This window comes from Macrobrachium nipponense, chromosome 17 (assembly GCF_015104395.2).
Source record: "Macrobrachium nipponense isolate FS-2020 chromosome 17, ASM1510439v2, whole genome shotgun sequence".
Taxonomy (NCBI): domain Eukaryota; kingdom Metazoa; phylum Arthropoda; class Malacostraca; order Decapoda; family Palaemonidae; genus Macrobrachium; species Macrobrachium nipponense.
Window position 1 is genome coordinate 56,557,044 of NC_087210.1, and position 20,000 is coordinate 56,577,043.

At 35.4% G+C, this 20,000-nt stretch overlaps 1 protein-coding gene across 2 annotated transcripts in view; it reads left to right on the forward strand.

Annotated features, from left to right (window-relative positions):
• The window catches only part of LOC135196250 (leucine-rich repeat neuronal protein 3-like), a 365,131-nt gene that overhangs the window by 123,922 nt on the left and 221,209 nt on the right, over positions 1-20,000 (forward strand). The window contains exon 1 of one of the 2 annotated variants that reach the window (XM_064222934.1): positions 18,493-18,903. The exons of the other annotated variant lie outside the window; for it this stretch is intronic. Coding sequence (XP_064079004.1) covers positions 18,898-18,903 — 6 coding nt within the window. The 5' untranslated portion in view covers positions 18,493-18,897. Of the gene's footprint in view, positions 1-18,492; positions 18,904-20,000 lie in introns of those variants that run through there. 2 annotated transcript variants of the gene reach the window in all.

Below are 20,000 nucleotides of genomic sequence, written 5' to 3' on the forward strand. Positions count from 1 at the left end.
TAAATACGCATGCAATACATTCACGCCCTTATGCACTCAGAGGCATCAATCAATATTGTTTTTCAGCTGAAATTATTCGGGATCTGCAGCTGGCAGAAAATAGGCGTTTAGTTGTAGATGGCAATTTTTCCATAATCTTATATCAGGAAATAAGTTATTAGTCACTTCGAGTATGCTTTTGTGGTTTAGATGAAATGGTGCCATGTTCAAGAAATAAATGAACTAAAATACTGCAATCATTAAATAAATTAAAACATTTCCCCAGCTCATCAGCAGTTTAAAAATAATAAAAAACACAATCATTACATTGATAAAAAAAAGAGGAAATTTTCTGTTACCAGAGTTGGAAATATAAAATGTTTTGTTTTCTGATGAGGAATCGTTTCCTTTTCCATCCATGTTATTGGAGTCTCGCTTCTAAATGTTATTCTAAATATTTCGTTGAGTTTACTTTTATAAATGACAATAACAGCACAAGTGTACAGTGAATGAATCCAGATTGTTAACTCCCTCTTTCATAACACCGGTAGAAACACTCAAAACGCTATTCCCAAGAAAAAAAAAATACTGATAATCCCGACAGGATTGATCTCAAAGCGAGACGTTCACAAAATACAAACAATCTTTAATCATTTTGACCCACCCGAGTAAAACCTCGCCCGCTCCCCCTCTCACATAATAGCACATCTGGTAATCACGGCTCTCAGCTTTAAAAGGTAATTGTAGCCAGGTAGCTAAAAGTGAGAAACACATGATGATAGTTATGATGATTGCTTTCATAATTGATGTAATTGGTTTTCGGAAGGGGAATGAAAGGGACCACGTAGCTAAATCCGGAGATTTCTGTTGAAAGGGAATGCACCCACACGGATTGCAAATGTCAGGAAACAGGAGGGAGGTCGCTTTTATTTTTAACCAAAAACAACAACATTCAATACTTGGCGATATTTTGAACTTCGGGGATTATTGCACTTTGCTCGAAAACGGTGTCGAGTAATGCACGCAAATGGTTCTTCTCTGCCTTCGGAGGTCATTCTCATCCTTCTACCTGATGTTATTCTTACTCGTTTTTCTCGTCTACTCTTTTTTATTTCAATTATTTTGAAATGGAAGGAAAAAGAATAAGAAATTATTATAAAACAAACAGCCGTAGAGGTTCATTGCAATATGATCTCATGTATTTGAAAACTCGGAGGAGGTAATATATATTCTTGGAGAAGGGCAACATAATGTGTCCACTCAATTTATTTCAGGGATGTTCTAAGTTTAACAAGAGTGACGCATATCAAAATACTTTCACAGTAATTCATCATTATCTTTTTCATTTTCATGAAAATTGATAAAATTCTTAACGCAACTGAAATATACTGACTTTTAAAAACATTTAAATTTCAAATACTCTTTCATAATCTGGGTTCATCGCAGTTTGCAGCGTATTCTCAAACAATTCTCTATTAACTCCATTGTATTTCGCGAAGCAATTAGCATTCCTGTTTGGATTTAATTACCGTGGATGCACTCCTTCAGAATCATTCCACATTCGACAAACTCAGTCTTCAAAAAGATTCGCCTAATATTTCTCGGTGAAATTTTCCGTGGTTAAACTAACATCCTGGGAAATGAGATGATTGCAGTTGTGTCCGTTAGATATTTGACGTTGCGATATAATCTTGCACGGAACAGTATGCAAACAGCTACACAAGAAAGGAGACCAAAGGATATCTTATATTTTCATTGTGTATCCAGGCTTTCCTTCTTGCCTTCTCACGTGGGTGAATATCCTCACTGTTCTCTGTATTGGCAAGCTTAATTTTTCACGGTGAATCCTCATTATCAATATGATGAAACTACTTTTTAAATGTAAAGTATTCCCAATGTTGCTTTCTGTACTTTGGCATTACTGATGATTTACTGACTGTCCGTTAGTTTTTCTTTAGTCGAGAAACCTTCTTCAATGCTAGACCCCATATTTTCTTCCTCTCATTCTTTTAGTCTTCACCCTTCTTGACAAGGTAATTGGGTTGTCCTGGTCGATGGTATTATAGTCATGCCCTTTTTGCATTGAATCTGGACAAAGAACTGTTTGAAAAGTCACTTTTTTCATCAGATATCTTATCGAACCAAGTACACCTCCTGGCAATTTATTCATGATCAAATATATAGCATTGGGAATCTTAAATAAACATACTAGCGATTCGTATGGTTAATTACGCAAAATATTCCATGAACAAAATTCCCAGGTATTTTCCTAATCTTGTTTTTTCACTAAGAGCCATAATAATGTCAAAAAGCTTCGAGTCAGTTTTATTATGATAGTAGATTCCAAGACGTTAAAGTTGCATCAGTAGAGGAAACAGTATTTATGATGGAAAAAGTATAAATATAGCTTTAATTCAATTATGTAACTTTGGTTTATTGCGTCCTGTATCTTCCAAGTGAAAGTTCTACTTTAATCAAACACCCGATTACTCAAGGTGAAGGGAAAGAATTTCTTGTAACTTTGACCGCCATTTGCCTTCTTTTGTTTCATTAGGGTTTTTTTGTTACCCTTTTATTTATACAGACACATCAAGAATATTTCTCTTCATTTCCATATTCCGTTTCGTTCAAGCTTTATTAACCTTTGTTCCAATTACCATTCCAAGGTTTTTCGAAGTATATAAACAATGATTCCTTTTTACAATTCCATCTTCCGCTTGTTTTATAAATAAAGTTGTTTTCGCTGTTTTCGCGTCCAACGCGGCCCTGTGTTGCTGTTCTGCCTTGGATTCAGTCATATAATTTCATTTTTGAGTCACGTGTGAAGCTCACCTAACTGGGAGTCAAATAAGCCTCTGGGTAATAAACTTGATCATTCTTGCAGCACCGTTACATGTGGTCGCACTTACCATAAAGCTCACCGGTATTATCTTATATATATATATATAGATATATATATATATATGATATAGAATTATATTATATATATATATATATATATATATAATTTTTCAACAACAAAAGCAGCTTGAAAAGTCATTCATCAATTTCTGGTTATTTTGTCATTTGAAACTTGTAAACGAATACCATTATTGATTTGTTTATAAATGAAATAAAAAAATGTTTTAGGAGAAAAAAATATAATTTATTAATGATAATTATCTTTAAGAAAATCTGAATTCCATACGGTGAAAAAACAACCGTCGATATTTTCTAGGTTGCCTTGGGAGACAAAATGCAATTTTCATCTTTATCATTCAAGGAATATTTCTGCTAAAATTTGATACATGCAATATTTACTTTTCTTTCTGGGACATTCGTGAGCTCTTTTAATATTAAACCTAATGACAGACCTTTCTCTCTACTCTTGAAAATTTACCCTAACTTTTTTACTTCGTGCCTTCCTTTTTTTTAGACTGAATATAAATATATATATATATATATATATATATATATATATATATATATATATATATATATATATGTATGTGTGTGTGTGTAAGTATGTACGCTAATATGTATTTACACACACACAGATATATATATATATATATATATATATATATATATATATATAATATATATATGAATAAGGCGTGGTATTTTCTTCATTATCAATATGATGAAACTACTTTTTAAATGTAAAGCATTCCCAATTTTGCTTCCTGTACTTTTTGGAATCCTGCATCGTACATCCATTCCGTATCAAAATGGACTGCCAGAGAATAATTACAGATTTCTCAGTAGCTCTGAATTCAATGATTGAACGTGACTTTCCAAAACAGTTTGATTCTTTGAAAGTAAATTTTTGCCGGCTGGAGGATGTCTCTACTTCTATGACTGAGAGATAGATGGATAATAACCAGACGGATCATTAACAAGGTCAAATTGTAAAGAGGTACGTAAACAAAAAGTGAAATAGATCTTGGTCACCTGAGAGAGAGAGAGAGAGAGAGAGAGAGAGAGAGAGAGAGAGAGAGAGAGAGAGAGAGAGAGAGAGAGAGAGAGCTTTCTCACTGAAAGATCGATCCCTTCATTACTCGGAAGTATGATAACAGTCGATCAACGGTGGTATGCTGCCTAAGGTCGATGTTGGAAGATGAAACAGCGAGACAGCACTAACTATCTTCTGTTTCGTTTCATTGTAATAACTGTACGTAGCCTAGATAACCACATGCACCGTAGCTTTTAAATATCTTGTGGTAAGATCCATCCTTCAAATATCTTATGGTAAGATCCGTTTCTTCGTCTATTGCAGATATTATTTTTCTGTTAGGGTAAGACAAGTATAAATAAACCTGATAGGCTCATCAAAATCAGGTTAATTAATTGTTAAAGATCTGTTTTTTGGAATAAGTAAGCAGTTCATTAAGACCCATAATATTAAATAGTTTTAAAGTATTGTGGCTAAAATAAATCGAATAAAGGCAAAATAAGAAAAAATATTAAATCTAATAATACATTCAAATCTTGGCTCTAAAATTACTTAAGTACAAATTTTGAGAGAGAGAGAGAGAGAGAGAGAGAGAGAGAGAGAGAGAGAGAGAGACTTCTCTTGATTGTCAAGTAAACTAGGGCATTCAATCATGAACAGTCTACCGTTCAGAGGTACCAGACAATCAACTTTCAGGACAGAGCCGAGTTTCCCCAGTAGGTTCAAAAACTATAAGGTAGCCTCACTAATGTCGCCTTTTCATTATTTTTTCAATTTTTATGTTTCCGAGGATGAGAAGAATTTGAGATTTCTTCAGTTCTCTCATTTTACAGCTCGCAATACAATTTCCACACCACTGCAAATATTGAGGGAATAATTGGGTAAATACGTTCTTTCACAGGGAGGGAGAGGCTATTTTTGCTGGAGGCACTGACGTCTTCCTAAGGCAGGCGATTTGCTTTCTATTTCCTGCAACATCAACATGAGCCTGAATCCAGCCATGTTCAATATTTCTGACCCCGTTTTTAATCAGATATAATCCCTCAAAATATTGTAACACAGCTGGATGCGCCAGTGGCTTGTAAAGCTCTCACAGCTTTACAAATAATTTTACGATTTCAATTTGGGTTTAAATAAAGTTCCCTCGATGCCGTTGAAGTCACAAAAAATATTCCAACGGCCAATTTCCCAGCTCGATAAAATTTGCAAAGGCTACTCCCCATCTGGGATCAGCTGTGGATTTGGAGCCAATAGGAAGAGCTAAAACTAATTCGTTTCGGTAATCCAAATGCCATAAAAACGGAATGTATATCATCGGAATATTCCCCGTTTCGAACCAAAATACATTTACAACATTCTCCTCGTCGGTATTTTAAGTTCTCAATATTCATGTGGTTTAGTTATCCAGAATGACTGCCATATAAGCTCAGTTATTTCTCAAAAAAAAAAAAAAAAAAAAAAAAAAAAAAAAAAAAAAAAAAAAAAAAAAAAAGTTATACTTGTGAGTGACTTTTTGATCCATTGGATTTTATGTCAGTATCGAACCATCAATATCCAGCCAAGAAAATGTAGAGAAATTCACTTGCATCCAGTAACTGGATACGTATTGGAAAAGAGACACTGCTCCATTGGCAACACTTCTTTCAGAATAGTGTACAGAATCTACAATTGATCATTTTCCTCCCTGCCTATGAACATATTTCACTTCCATATGCTGGGCCATGCCATCGAGCAATATAGCACAGAGTATTCTTATGCGAGCGCTTGGTCAAGTTTTGAACTGACCCATGGGGACACGGTAATGATTTCATGTTAGCAGTTTGTTTACGAAATCCGAACCAACATCTACTGTTGGAAAAGGCCCTATAAATTCCAGGAAATATAGGACTTTGAATAGTGCTCATTAGTTTTATTCCAGGTGTTATTTAGTTACCTTGGTACTCCAACTTTATCCATTAATTTGATAAAAGGCGAAAACACTTTCACTTGACCACTCTGGTGAAAGGGAAATTGTGTGTCTGTGGAAGTCTGATGCTGCTCCTTTTCATGACCAAGTTTCAAATCTGAAACTTTGGATAAGATACTTTCTCACATGAGATGCCATCTTTAAAGTCTCCTAACAAGATACCTTCATTAAAGTAACTTCTCAAAGGGAAATGGGTGAAGAAGGTAATTAATCAAATTATTAAACTTTTGTTTCGAGAGTTTGGTCAGTTCCGTTGAATGGGACACGCAAATGGAACCGCTGACTGCGCATCGTCTTTCATTTTATACATTAGTTCTGCTGCTCCCTGGAAATATATTCGTACAGGGATCTTAGGATGTGCGACAAACTGTATTAAAATTAACGCACTTCTGCCATGGTCTGGCTACTATAGTATGTGAATATATGCCAGTAATCCCTTCCAGTATATGTATCATTTTAATCATTCAAATCAGTATTCTTCTGTCTTCATTATCTTCCTTTACATTTCAGTTCATTTTCACCCGAGTGCCTTGTCCGCCTTAATTATAATTTTTTACCTTCCTTTGTCCGCACAAGTAGAAATGTCATCTCTGATCAAATAATTTTATAATTTAATCACGCCAGTGGAGGCATTGCAAATTTTAGCTTTTAAATGGTTTCATTTCTCACTACTGAAATTAAATAGCGTCGATTGAAAATAATGATAATAATACATAATTTATAGGAGCTCCACTCGATATACTGAACAACTTAGCATATTCTTGCATGCAAATGCAATCGCAATTATATTCTATTCCATTTTCCAGTACCACACATACTTTAAACTGTATAGTTGTATGGTATACTATGGCTGTTTATTTAAATCAGCAACTGTTGGTAATACACTTAATTTATTCAAATGTGTAAATACAAAAGCACGTTAACTCATTCAGAGAGTAATTTGTAAAGAACTGCTTACCAATAATGATGATCTTTGGCTTGTAGGAAACACGTGCCTCTCCAAAAGCTGGGAAATTATTGATTCCGATTTCGGCTAAGCAAATGGAGTGTATTTCCCGAGAGAGAGAGCATCTTTCCTGCCTTCATCTCGTAAATACAGCATCCTTGCACTTCCCTGAGTCTTGCCTTTTGTGGTAATGGAGAAAGGAGAGTTCGCGATCATCCTAATACATCTTTATGGTGCATTTGTTCCTCCATTGCCTCGCCAGGCAAGTTTAATGGTCCTTTTCGGCTTCTTCCATCAGAGTGGTCCTGAGTTGTTGTTATCAGAAATGCATTTTTGTTGTTGTTAGATTCTCCGGTTTTGAGGGCCTGCTGTACGATGTGTTGCAGGAACAATCGCCCATGAATATTTTCGTATTCTAACTGGCAATTCCTTTTAGTGGTACTTTCGATATTATTATTATTTTCTTTTATTTTCTTATTTTACAGTTGCCAGCTTTGACTGTTTTCATATCAGTTCACCGAACCAATAAATAATGACTGTGTATTGCCTGAGTACTATTATTTTCACTGTATTCAGTCACCTTAAAGAAGATTTCTTTTTCTTCTAAAGTGTTCGACGAGACACATTCCTGTGGTCTTGAATTTTATATTCACTAACAAAACCTTGTTACAAGTGACCGCTACACCAGTCAGTCTAGATGGACTTTTTCTGTAGAATACATTAAAACTTCAGTCATAAAAGTAACCACTGAATTGACTTCGATTCCACGAATACTAAACTTCTAGGGAGGCGGAGCATTTCTGGGTTTGCCGTAAGTCTCTTTTAGATTCCGTTAAGTAAGGTTGTTAGATATTACAGTTAATATCGGGGAGGAACCTTCCTGTAGTGATTTGAGTTGTTCATATTATTCAACAGTAATACATACTCCATTCTCTGGAAGTCTACTATTAATTTATAAATCCGAAAGAAAAAGAATCATGTGATGCTTGGCCGTGAAACACATATTGAATGTTATCAAGCAACCGTTTATTTATTTTTTAAATTTTTATTTCTATTTATTTATTTATTTTGTGATAAAATAATGATTGGTCAAAGTTTCATGGCTCCAATTTTATGTCTTTTACCATTTGGTCTCATGTGCTAACCCTTACCATATTAAATTTTGACTTCTATCTTATCTTCTCTTCCAATATAGATATTAGATATTGAATTCACATAAAGGTCAAACCGAAGATGAATCTCATTCGTTTCATTTGAAATCTTCATATGGGAAATAATAAGGACTAATATTCCAGTTTTTGTTTTACTTAAATTTGTTGTCATTTCTCGTTTTTTCACCAGCCGCATTTAACCTGTAGTCTAAACAAATTACTTTTCAACCTTATGAATATTCTAGTTAGTTTGACATTTAAAGCATTACATACAGACAGACCGACAGAAAAATGTCAAAATTCACCTCTCATCTGCTCATAATGACTCGTGGGAATTACTGATGTATTTAGTCTTTTTTATGTATGCATGAATGTAAGTATATTTTTTCTCGCCCCAGTAATTCGTTATAAAAAGAGAACTTTGCGTTTCATCTGTTCGTCAATATCCATTTAACTCGTATAAATCTCAATATCATGTACATTTTTCTTTTATAGAGCCAACCCTCCATAATTATAATTTTTACTTTCTTTTGTCATCTTTTTTATAACACAATTATTAAATCTGAGAGGAACTTAATATGCATTTTAAATGTAAATCTTTCTTTGTCCAACGTTTAGAGAATATTCATCTTTTGATGAACTGATTTCCATTTCAGTGATAGAGATTTAAGTCGACAGAAACACCCTCCATCCTTTTGTGCATTCCTTTCATTTCTGTTTAGTCAAGTCTTCAAGTCTTTCGCTGATCGAATCAGTGACACTTGAAGTAACAGGTTCGAGTGCGAGTCTTGCAATTAATATTGGCAACGTGAAACGAGTAATAATATTGTTCACAGAATTTTTAACGTGTCCTGGTCGTTGAACACTCATTATTCTGCATTCATTGACTTTGTAGTTTGACTCACGCCAAATTTCTTACCAATTTATAATGCACATTTCAAAGAATGTCGAAACTGGAAGTCTTGATAAACAAAACTGATTAAATTCTTATTCTTGCGACCAGGAGCAAGACGACCCAGGTTAGCGAAAGTTAAAAGTTCTGAAATCTCTGTTGAAACATAAGACACTCGGGGGAAAATATGCAGAAATTAAATCACCGTATTAGAAGACTAATTAAAGTTGTGTCATCTCCCTCGGAAGGTGGAATGAGAGATGAGTGGGAGAAGAATGTGATTAATGCAAATCTTTCTCAGCCACGGCTAACGGCGGGATAATTTCGAAAAACTGAGAAAAAGAGGAAAGGTTGAGAAAGAAGGAAAATTGCATAAGTCAGGAACAAAGTCATGGGGATCATCTTCAAGATGAGAAAAAAAACGACTCGGTCGTAATTGAAGACGTCGCCTCAAGATTAGAAAAAGGAAGTGAAGGATAAGGAAGTAATTCAGTTAAATAGAAGAGCTCTACCTACACGAATAGTGCCGTCAGTACACCTCATGGGGTGCACTGTAGGCATTGCTAAAGGTTGTTTGCAGCGTCCCTTCGGCCCCTAGACGCAATCTCTTCATTTTTTTTACTGTACCTCCATTCATATCTTTCTTTCAACTTGCTATCCACCCTCTCTAACGATTATTTCATAGTGTAACTATGAGGTTTTCCTCCGGCTACACTTTTCAGACTTACCTACTCTCAGTTCCCTTTCCAGCGCTGAATGACCTAATAGGCCCTAGTGCTTGGTCTTTGGCCTAAACTCTATATTCCACACAATATGTTCTTGCTGATCGGCTGTACCGAACAAGAGGATAGTTGATTATTTTATGCATTATAACTAAAGCGCATTAGTTTAAGCAATGTGTTGGCCTTAGGCTGTCCTAATTGAACAGAAAGAAAACTCTTGGTACAATTTTGAATCCGGTGTTATGGAATCTTCATATAAATACTAAAGTTTTCCATACTTCATACGTCAGATATTCTGAGATCGGCCACGTCCTGATCACCAAGATGCAGTGATAACATTAATACGGGGGAGAGAATTTTTTTTTTTTTTTAATTATTAGATGCAGAGTCTGCAGCATTTACCTCTTCATGACACCTGAATGTTCTTTGTCAATGCTTTTCCATAAGATGGCTGAAAGTAATCATAATAATGTATAAATTATATTGTCCTTTTGACATAAGTCTTCGTTATCTGCGGGTACACAACAGATTTTAGTACCTGTACCCTAGACTGACCTTTGGTGTCCTTACGTCATTTTAATATATGATGGTGTTTACAGACAACAAACAATGTTGTTTATTTTTTAGAAAGTGCATATTTACAAAAAAACCACATGCAAAATGCAGAGAAAAGGGCTGAAGAGAAAAAAAAAGAGAAACAGAAAATTTGGAAGGAAACGGGGGAGGGAAGATCCAAGCGAATGAGGCTGTCGGTTGAAATAAGATGACAGAAAGGTATTCCTACTTCATTCCTTCCTCCAGAAAATAGAATTTAGGTAAGTAAAGTGAACGTGGATGGCATAACAGGCTTTTGAAACACATATACGGTTTATTTATATCATATTATATATATATATATAATAATATTATGTATATAGATATAATATATAGAATATATATATATATATGTATATATGTATATATACATATATATATATTCTATATATGATATATATATATCTATATATATATATATATATATCTATGTTATATATGTATATATATACATATTATTATATATAATATATATATACACACATATATGTCCAATGTAGCACGAAGGAACATGTGCATGAGAATATCAGAAAATCCACGTAAGAAATATGAGTGAAAACCGGGACTATAACAAGAAATTTCGTAGTTTATTCTACATTTTCAAGTTCACACTGAAATCAAGAGAAATTAACAGAGCTTTACATACAAAAACAGAAGGGGGCAGGGTTACAGTTTGTTAACCTGGGCAGTTTGTTCTCTAAGCAAAAGCGGCAAGGTAAGAGGATCAAGGGACAATCCAAAGTGGGGATTTATATTACTTGTTGATGTGGCTTCAATGAAAATGGACTCCAACAGATTCCTTTTGCGGTGTTCAAGATCCAGGTTTTAACTAACCTTCTTACATGGATTTATTGTGATATATGTATATAATATCATATATATATATATATATATATATATATATATATCTATATATATATTATATATACGTATATATTGTTATATTATATATATTCTATTTATCATATATATATATATATATATATATATTATATATATATATATATATACACACACATACATACATGCATGCATACATACATACAAGCATATATACATATACCATTTGGAAATTCTTGACAAGTAAAGACTGTTGGTGGAGTTTTCTACGTTTTGGGAACCAATAAAGACTTATTGGTTGCTGATTGGAAGAATGCTCTCAAAATCAAACGTGGATGAAATTACGATGCAGAAACATATTTCTGAATTGCCTATAAATGGAAAGGGCAATGAACAATCTTCATAAGGTTTACGAAATATGAATAACATCATATAGATATCATATGGGATACCGTCAGTTTTACTACACTGAATGCCAACGTTCAAACTATCAAGAATTCCAACGGCTCAGCTGCCTGGAATATTTGCATTGTAACTAAAATGAATACCAGGGATCAAGCTGCAAAGAATACTAGTTTTTCAACAACAGTTTTTCCAGTTACAGCGAACATCTATATTCATGTTTCCAGCAAAAACAATATTCCGTCAACAAGGATCAGCTACATTCAGTTACCTGCATAGAATCCAAACGGTCGCCAGCAACTCCTAAATGTTAAGTGTACTAAAGAGATATTCCTTTCAACCAATTTCTTCCTATCGTCTTACTCCTCATCGCCTTTGAGGAAGATAGAAATGGATAAAAATTAAAGTTTTGAAACTCGTTTATCGATGATAAATACAAAAAGAGATATAATTTCTAAAGTAACTCGTGACAATGGAAAAAATCATTTTTACAAAGTTGTTCAATATGAAAAGTTTATTGAAATAAGGAAAATAAATATTACAAATATCATTGCGAAACGGAGAGCTGAACTAGATGTCGACATTCATAAAAAATAATACTACCTGAATATGAGAGAGAGAGAGAGAGAGAGGAGAGAGAGAGAGATGATTATGCCAGAGAGGGGATTATGTACCGCAGGAAGAACGAAGAGGATTTAGTCAAAGGATCGAGCGAGGGCAATCCTACGAGATGCGCGGATCTCCTGAATGAGCAATTCATTAAGTCTTTCGAGAAGGCTTTGTTCCTTCCCATTCTGAATATCCTTTCTTAAGGAAGCTGGATTAAGAAATATGATTGGATATTGTTTTGAACATTTCACGTTAGGAATTTTTGATTCAAAGGAAGTATTGGTTTCTGTTTTTAATGTATCTATAGGAAGTCTACTTACATCAAGACAATGAGAAGTATCTACGACTGTTATACGATGATAGTGAATCTCTTGGTATATGAGAGCAAAGAACAGAAAATCTAGAAATACATTTCTGCAAGTACATGGACGTACACAGATTCCATATTTGTACATTATCGAATATAATAAAAAAATATAATGGAAATGAGAACTATCTAATGCACATCAAATATGGCCAGCCTTAAGTGAAAGCAAATATCAAAAGTTCTTCAGAAACTCTTCACAGGAGGAAATACGAATCTAAAATCAAGGAAAAACCAAATCATTCCAGAACCTGCAGGGACAAACCACAAAGAATGAAAAAGGCACTACATCTACAGCACTTAATACTTAAAGATTAACCAGTTGATACTGAACCATAATACTTACATAAAGTGATAACGAAATTTAGTCTCAAAACTAATAAAATCTCATAAGCAATTTGTTGATGAGTTCACTTGCTAACAAGAAAGAATACTATTGATTCATTACGAAGAGCTCGGTTAAGCTTGATGAATATATACGTATGAACACACACACGCAGAAAGAGAGAGAGAGAGAGATACATATGAACACACGCACGCAGAGAGAGAGAGAGAGAGAGAGAAAGAGAGAGAGAGAGAGAGAGTATAAGCAGTGAGTACAGCATGCATTACGAGACAAAATTAATAATTAATTGCGGTGGGGCTCTAAGTAGTTCTAAGAGGAGGAGAATGAGTTTGGAAGAAAAACCCGTCTTATGATGGAGAGGAAGCGAAAGTTTGTCAGGAAGCTTTTAATGAGAGAGCGGAAGTTTGGTGTCGTTGCTGAAGGTCTGACGGTGAGGAGCACGCAGCCTCTCGCTCCATTTTGCGGCCGCGAAGGAATACAAACCCTAATTGATGGCAATTTACTTTTTCTAGGTGAGTCAGAGTGCACAAGTAACTCTTCGTTATATTCTTTCTGATTCCAGTACATTTGGAATTACTTCACCAGATCACACGAGAACTCCAACTCTTGTAATGGATGCCTTTATAACATAAACGCTATCTATCTATATGTTGTATGCCAATGTATTTATGTATTTCATTTCATAGGCTTTACCTAAAAGGTATATTTGTGAGTATTCATGTATATATATATATATATATATATATATATATATATTATATATATATATATCCACTTAAAGAGATATACATGTCGACAAAATTTTCTATCAGGTCTCGACAAAGTCACCGGCAAGTATACCTAATAGAAAATACTTATAACTTTAATAGAACAATTCCGTATCTTAAAGAAGATTGTCAGAGCATCGGAGATTGAGGCTGCGGTACAGCCCGCCAAACAATAATTCGTCCAGATGTAGGGAAGCGGTCTATTGATTGGCCTTTAACTGTGTGATTCTTAGCATACGTACAGAGCGTTTGTCTGCTGAAGTACTATTCTGTTATTCATTACAATGTTCAGGAACTCGAATGGTAACTTTTATATGTTTAATAATATACATACATATTGTATATGTACCATATATGTATATGTGTGTGTGTATAGATACAAACAAACACACACACTATTACACACACATATATATAGTGTATGTATAAAATATTGTATATATATATATATATATATATATATATATATATATATATATACATATACTTACACATACATATAACATAATATATATATATATATATATATATATATATATATATATATATCTTAAGTATAAAATGCCCATTAAAACACTGTGTTTTGTTTTAAAGCTATTTCGGTGGACTGACTTCCACCTTTATCAAGCAGTGATAAGGGTGGAAGTAAGGTCACCGAAATATAGTCCTTAGCTTTAAAACAGTGTTTTTATGGGTCTTGTATACTTGAGACGTATCCTGTTTTAACAGAAGAATTTATCTACACAGACACACACACACACACACACACACACACACACATATATATATATATATATATATATATATATATACATATAATTTGTAAATATACCGTCCTTATATCACTTATATTGCTCAGCAACTTTTCGTTATGACTGAGTGATAGCTAAACGGCCGTGAAATTACCCTCAGACTCTGTTCCATACAAAGAACTCATGACTTTATGGAGACAATAAATACTAGACTTTCTTCCTCACACATTTCCCGTCTTCTAGAAAACCATTGCAAAATGTTGGAAATAAAAAAGTTAATTATATTTTAGTTTGACCAGACTACTGTACTGATTAACAGCTCTCCTAGGGCTGGCCCGAAGGATTAGATATTTTTACGAGAGTAGGAACCAACCAATTGGTTACTTAGCAACGGGACCTCCACCTTATTGTGGGACCCGAACCACATCGAGAAATGAATTTCTATCACCAGAAATAAATTCCTCTGATCTCGCGTTGGCAGAGCGGGGAATCGAACCCAGACCCTGAGATCGGTAGTCGAGCACGTCACCAACTATACTCGTTTTTTTCCAATCTGTCCACCAGCCTTTGGTACTCTCGCATGGTAACACTGCATCCCGGGGTTCAAATAGTTACGTTATCTGTAAGTTTTAGGTAAATAAAAGGATATCTAGGTGCACATTTGCAACTGAAAAGTATTTTAATAATTTACTGTATGCGAATTACACCTTAATATTCTATTGAAACACTTTTCAGTTGCAAATGTACGCCCAGATTTTACCCAAAACTTACACATAACGTAACTATTTAAAGCCCGGGACACAGTGTTGCCATGCGCGAGCACCACAGGCGGGTGGACAGATGGAAAAAAACCGAGGAACTGGGAAAATGTTGGAAACCGTGGCGTGTCTTCCCTGAGAAACTTCAAAAGCCAGTGCTGTAAGGACACCAAAACAAAGTGGAAACTAATTTAAACGAGACGTAGTTTCCAAAAGTGCGAAGGAAGGCCAAGAAACTTGAGAATATGAAGACGATGCACTCCCCAACGTCGCTGCAGCAGATCTCAAGTGGTCGCCATTTCTTTTCGCCGAAGCATTCCAGGTTTCCTGGATTTACTCAATGAGGAAAAAACCTAAGCAAGAAAAATTACGGCTAAGATATTTCGGCGCAATCGAGTTTTCTGTACAGCATTTATTTCTGTTTGAAACTCTCAGCCGGCCGTGGTGGCCTGTGTTGTTACGATGTCAGCAGAAGCACGATCATGGATAATTTTAACTTTAAATAAATTACAAAAAAAACTACTGAGGCTAGAGGGCTGCAATTTAGTATGCTTGATGACTGGAGGGTGGATGATCAACATACCAATTTGCAGCCCTCTAGCCTCAGTAGTTTTTACGATGTGAAGGCGGACAGAAAATGTGCGGACGGACAGACAATAGCTATCTCAATAGTTTTCTTTTACAGAAAACAAAAATCACTTCCATATCTAGAATTTGAATCACAAAGAGACTGCGCGCCTCAGTGGCGTGGTTGGTTTGGTGTTTGCTTCTCACCTCGGTGGTCGCGGGTTCTATTCTCGGCCATTCCATTGAGGAGTGAGAGATGTGTATTTCTGGTGATAGAAGTTCACTCTCGATGAGGTTCGGAAGTCATGTAAAGCCGTTGGTCCCGTTGCTGAATAACCACTGGTTCCATGCAACGTAAAAACACCATACAAACAAACAAACAAAGAAACTGCATGGACCCTTTTACGAGAAATATTCCAAGATATCTATTTCATTTGACTTACAGGTCATTGTTGTTTATATTTAATTAACTATTTTTCTTCGAGGTGAATTATATTCTATAGATTCATACTGGCTGGCTCATGGAATTTGAAAAAGTTCATCATCACTATCAATAAAACTTACTAATAGGGTAACCTCCAGGTATGCGTGCATGCATCCATAGAAATATTTACACACACACACATACATACATACATACATACATACATATATATATATATATATATATATATATATATATATATATTTTTTATCTTTCCGAAGCCCCAGATAAACAGGGAGTGTTGGTGTAGGGAAGGCATCCGTCCGCAAATCAGCTGCCAAAACCATCTATGCAATGAGCCGTTCGATGAGTGTTCCAAACCCCTTTAATATTGTAAATATTAAAGAGATTGGCTGAGATTATATACTATATATATATATATATATATATATATATATATATATATATATATATACATATATATGTGTGTGTGTGTGTGTGTGTGTTATATGCACCCAAGATTTGTAAATGGATTTGGTTTTCTCTCTAGTCGGTGTCTAATAAAATAAAATGCGAGTATAGTGAAGATGTTGCTTTAAGAATGGATCTGAAAGCTACTTATTTATCACCGTAAAGGATTCCTAAGCTAAGCCCAGGGAACAAATGAAGTACATGGGTATTTATGAATATGGAAAATTTATGGAAAAATATCTCTATTCCCAGATCATACATTCTTCAACTTGGACACTTAATATAATATTTGACTTGAGCCAAAGTGACTGCAGTTAAATTCAATAAAGCAACCACCAAAAAACCTTCCGCACAGGAGAGAGAGAGAGAGAGAGAGAGAGAGAGAGATAGAGATAGAGAGAGAGAGAGAGAGAGAGAGAGAGATTACTAGTAGATTACTTATGCATCGATTCTGGCCCTCTGGAGGCGGAGGACTTCCTCGTCGAGGCTCTTCCCTTTGTGGACTCAGACATTATTTGTTGCAGTTATTTAGTAGCAATGATGTTCGACCTGACTTCGAAGGTGAATGCAACATGCCAGCTGGAGATGAAACTGCGCCCTGCATTAGGGTCGCTCAAATGACAGAAGGTATTGCATCTTGTCTGGTAGGATATTCGGAAATTTGTGCAACAAAATTGTGTTTAAATGTGTTAAGTGGGTGAACTGTGACAGTCAAGATGTCACATTGGGAAATAATTCCAGAGTCGAAATTATTTAACATATATGTCTTGAAGGCTGAGTACATGGTGTTTACTGTCGTTTTAATGACAATAATTAGCATTCGGTCACTTTGTCTCTCATCAGTTTGTCCTAAAACTTAAAAAAAAAAACGGGGACCAAAATAAAATACGGGAATAGCGAAGGACATTGTCTTTGTAAGGCTGCATTTTGTCATGATTATGGAGCACTGCCAATACGGGTCAGTCCGCCTTGTTTCCCTGCCGTAAACTAACGATATCTAGAAATGAAATATATCCATAATTCTCACAAAAATGGCGGACGTGAATCATTCGGAATGCGCAGTTTTCTGGTGCAAATGTCTCATTAGGATTATTGAAATGCTCCGGCGAAAAATTGGCACAGAGAGAGAGAGAGAGGAGAGAGAGAGAGAGAGAGAGAGAGAGAGAGAGAGAGAGAGAGGCGAGGGTAGGGGGACGGCTTCGAATGCAGATCAGATCTTTCACAAATTTAATTTCAAGCTCTGACGTGACATCAAAGACATTTTATTCAGCGGATGGGAACCGTCTGCTGATTTGATTAATAACATTAAAACTCGAAAATGAACGCTCAATCTATTCTGATGCGTTGGAAGTTATTTTCGGTAAGGTTTGGAATACTGGTGATAACGACAGTCAGTCGATGAGATAGCATAGCAATTAAGATAATCTCCAACCCCCCCCGCTCTCTCTCTCTCTCTCCTTTTTTTCCTTTCTCCTCTCTCTTCTCTCTCTTCTCTCTCCGTGTGTGTGTGTGTGTGTGAAATATATTCCTAAAAATATAGGAAATGAAACGATACTGAGCAAGCATGATTCTATTTAAGAAGTCATTCAAAATTAAGGCTGCTGACTCATGAACGACGCAGGTGATATAGTCATTACGCAGACCAACTGATAAGATTATATTAGCAGTTCTGATAGCGACAAACAGCCGTTAGTCACAGCTATTTCTTCTTATGTCACAATCATTTACGAAATATTTCAACGAGTTTATGCTTTAACCGAAACTCATGTGACTTAGTGATAAAAGCATATTTTCAGTTATCGAAATTTAATCCTGACTTCTAAGTCATGCTCAGACTGTAGCACAAAAGCGAAGAGATTGAATTAATTAAAAAGAAAACCGCGACGAAAGATAAGGAGGGAAAGAGGAGGGAGAAATTGGAGAGGAGAGAGGAGGGACAGAGGTGCGAACGCGCACTCTCCCCTCCCCCCCTCCCTCCCTCCCTCCCGGGGAGACTGAACGAGCAGTCACAGGGGAGACTTCGAGAGAGTTTGGAGTTGACTCCCACCCGCGACACAGTGCCGATGTGTTTCTCCAGCCCTTCCTCCTCTTCCTCTCGCTGTCCCGCACTCGCCGAGTTCCCTTCCCCTTTCCATTCCGCCGATTTGGTGTCTTTCTTTCGACAGTAAAAAGGACGGGAGAGTGATTATTTCATTTTTCGCAGTTCAAAGTGTCTTGGAGTCTGAGACTGTCGATTAGTGGTGACGAAGGTAAAAGTTTGTTATTAAAGTGTCCCGGGTACCGACGGTGATTAGCAGAGGTCTTCGAGGATAAGTTTTTTGTTGCTCCCAATTTGGAGTTTTCACGAAGGTGGAAAAAACGTGGTGGTGACCTTAGACGTGACTGGAACGACGGGCGTTAATTATTAGTTACCATGAAGGTAAGACATTAGACTTCTTATATTTCGATCTATCTTTTGGTGTCATAAAAGCCTTAGGCTTTGCTTCTATCCTTGTCGTGTTTTTCTATCTTCTGAAGAGGATTTTATACACGAAAATAAAACACCAAAGTCAAGAAAAAATCTACAAACTTTAATCACATTAATGGCACTTTTTTGAACGTCACGTGCTTCATTGAGACTAATGTTGCGCCGTTACACAACCCATTTATAGTCTTGGAAAGTCGTTCAAAAAGCCCTTTTCTTGCAATATCTTTTGTAAAAAAAAAAAAAAAATTAATGAATGCGTAAATCTCCTGGCGTCGTTTACCCACCTCTAATGAGAAATTCCTGCCGTTTTTATTTTCAACGAACGCATCCTTGAAATTAAGATTGCGTAAACAACATTACGGAAAATAAATAAAATTGCGTAAACAACATTACGGAAAATAAATAACATTGCGTAAACATCATTACGGAAAATAATTAAGATTGCGTAAACAACATTACGGAAAAGAAATAACATTGTGTAAACAACATTACGGAAAATAATTAAGCTTAGACAAGTCTTACAGCATCACAAGAAAAATAATTGTTCATATTTATTCTTTGAACCAACTTGATTCACTTTGCTACTTGTAAGCTGCATATGTATTAAACATCTTCATAAATATACGCAAAACAATAAGTCACATAAGTATAATTAAATAAACAACGAAGAGTTTACATTAATATTTAAGAATTTTTATTGAAGTTTGTTAATTCAAGTTCACCGGAAATGAAAAATGAAAGAATATTTCAGTTCCCCCTCCCGTAAGTCGCCCATGACCAGAAAACGGGACTGCGGTCGAAAAATGTTTAAAAGAAAAAGAACGAGAGTACGTGTGTTATGGAAAAACCAAATGGAAAAGAATGCGACCATAGTATCAATCATTATAGTCTCTCTCTCTCTCTCTCTCTACTCTCTCCTATCCCCCTCTCTCTTAAAGGTGACCTCATAGTATTCAATCATTTATAGTCCTCCTCTCTCTCGCTCTCTCTAATCTCTCCTTCTCTCTTCTTCTTAAAGGTGACCCGTCATTTATATCTCTTACCCGACA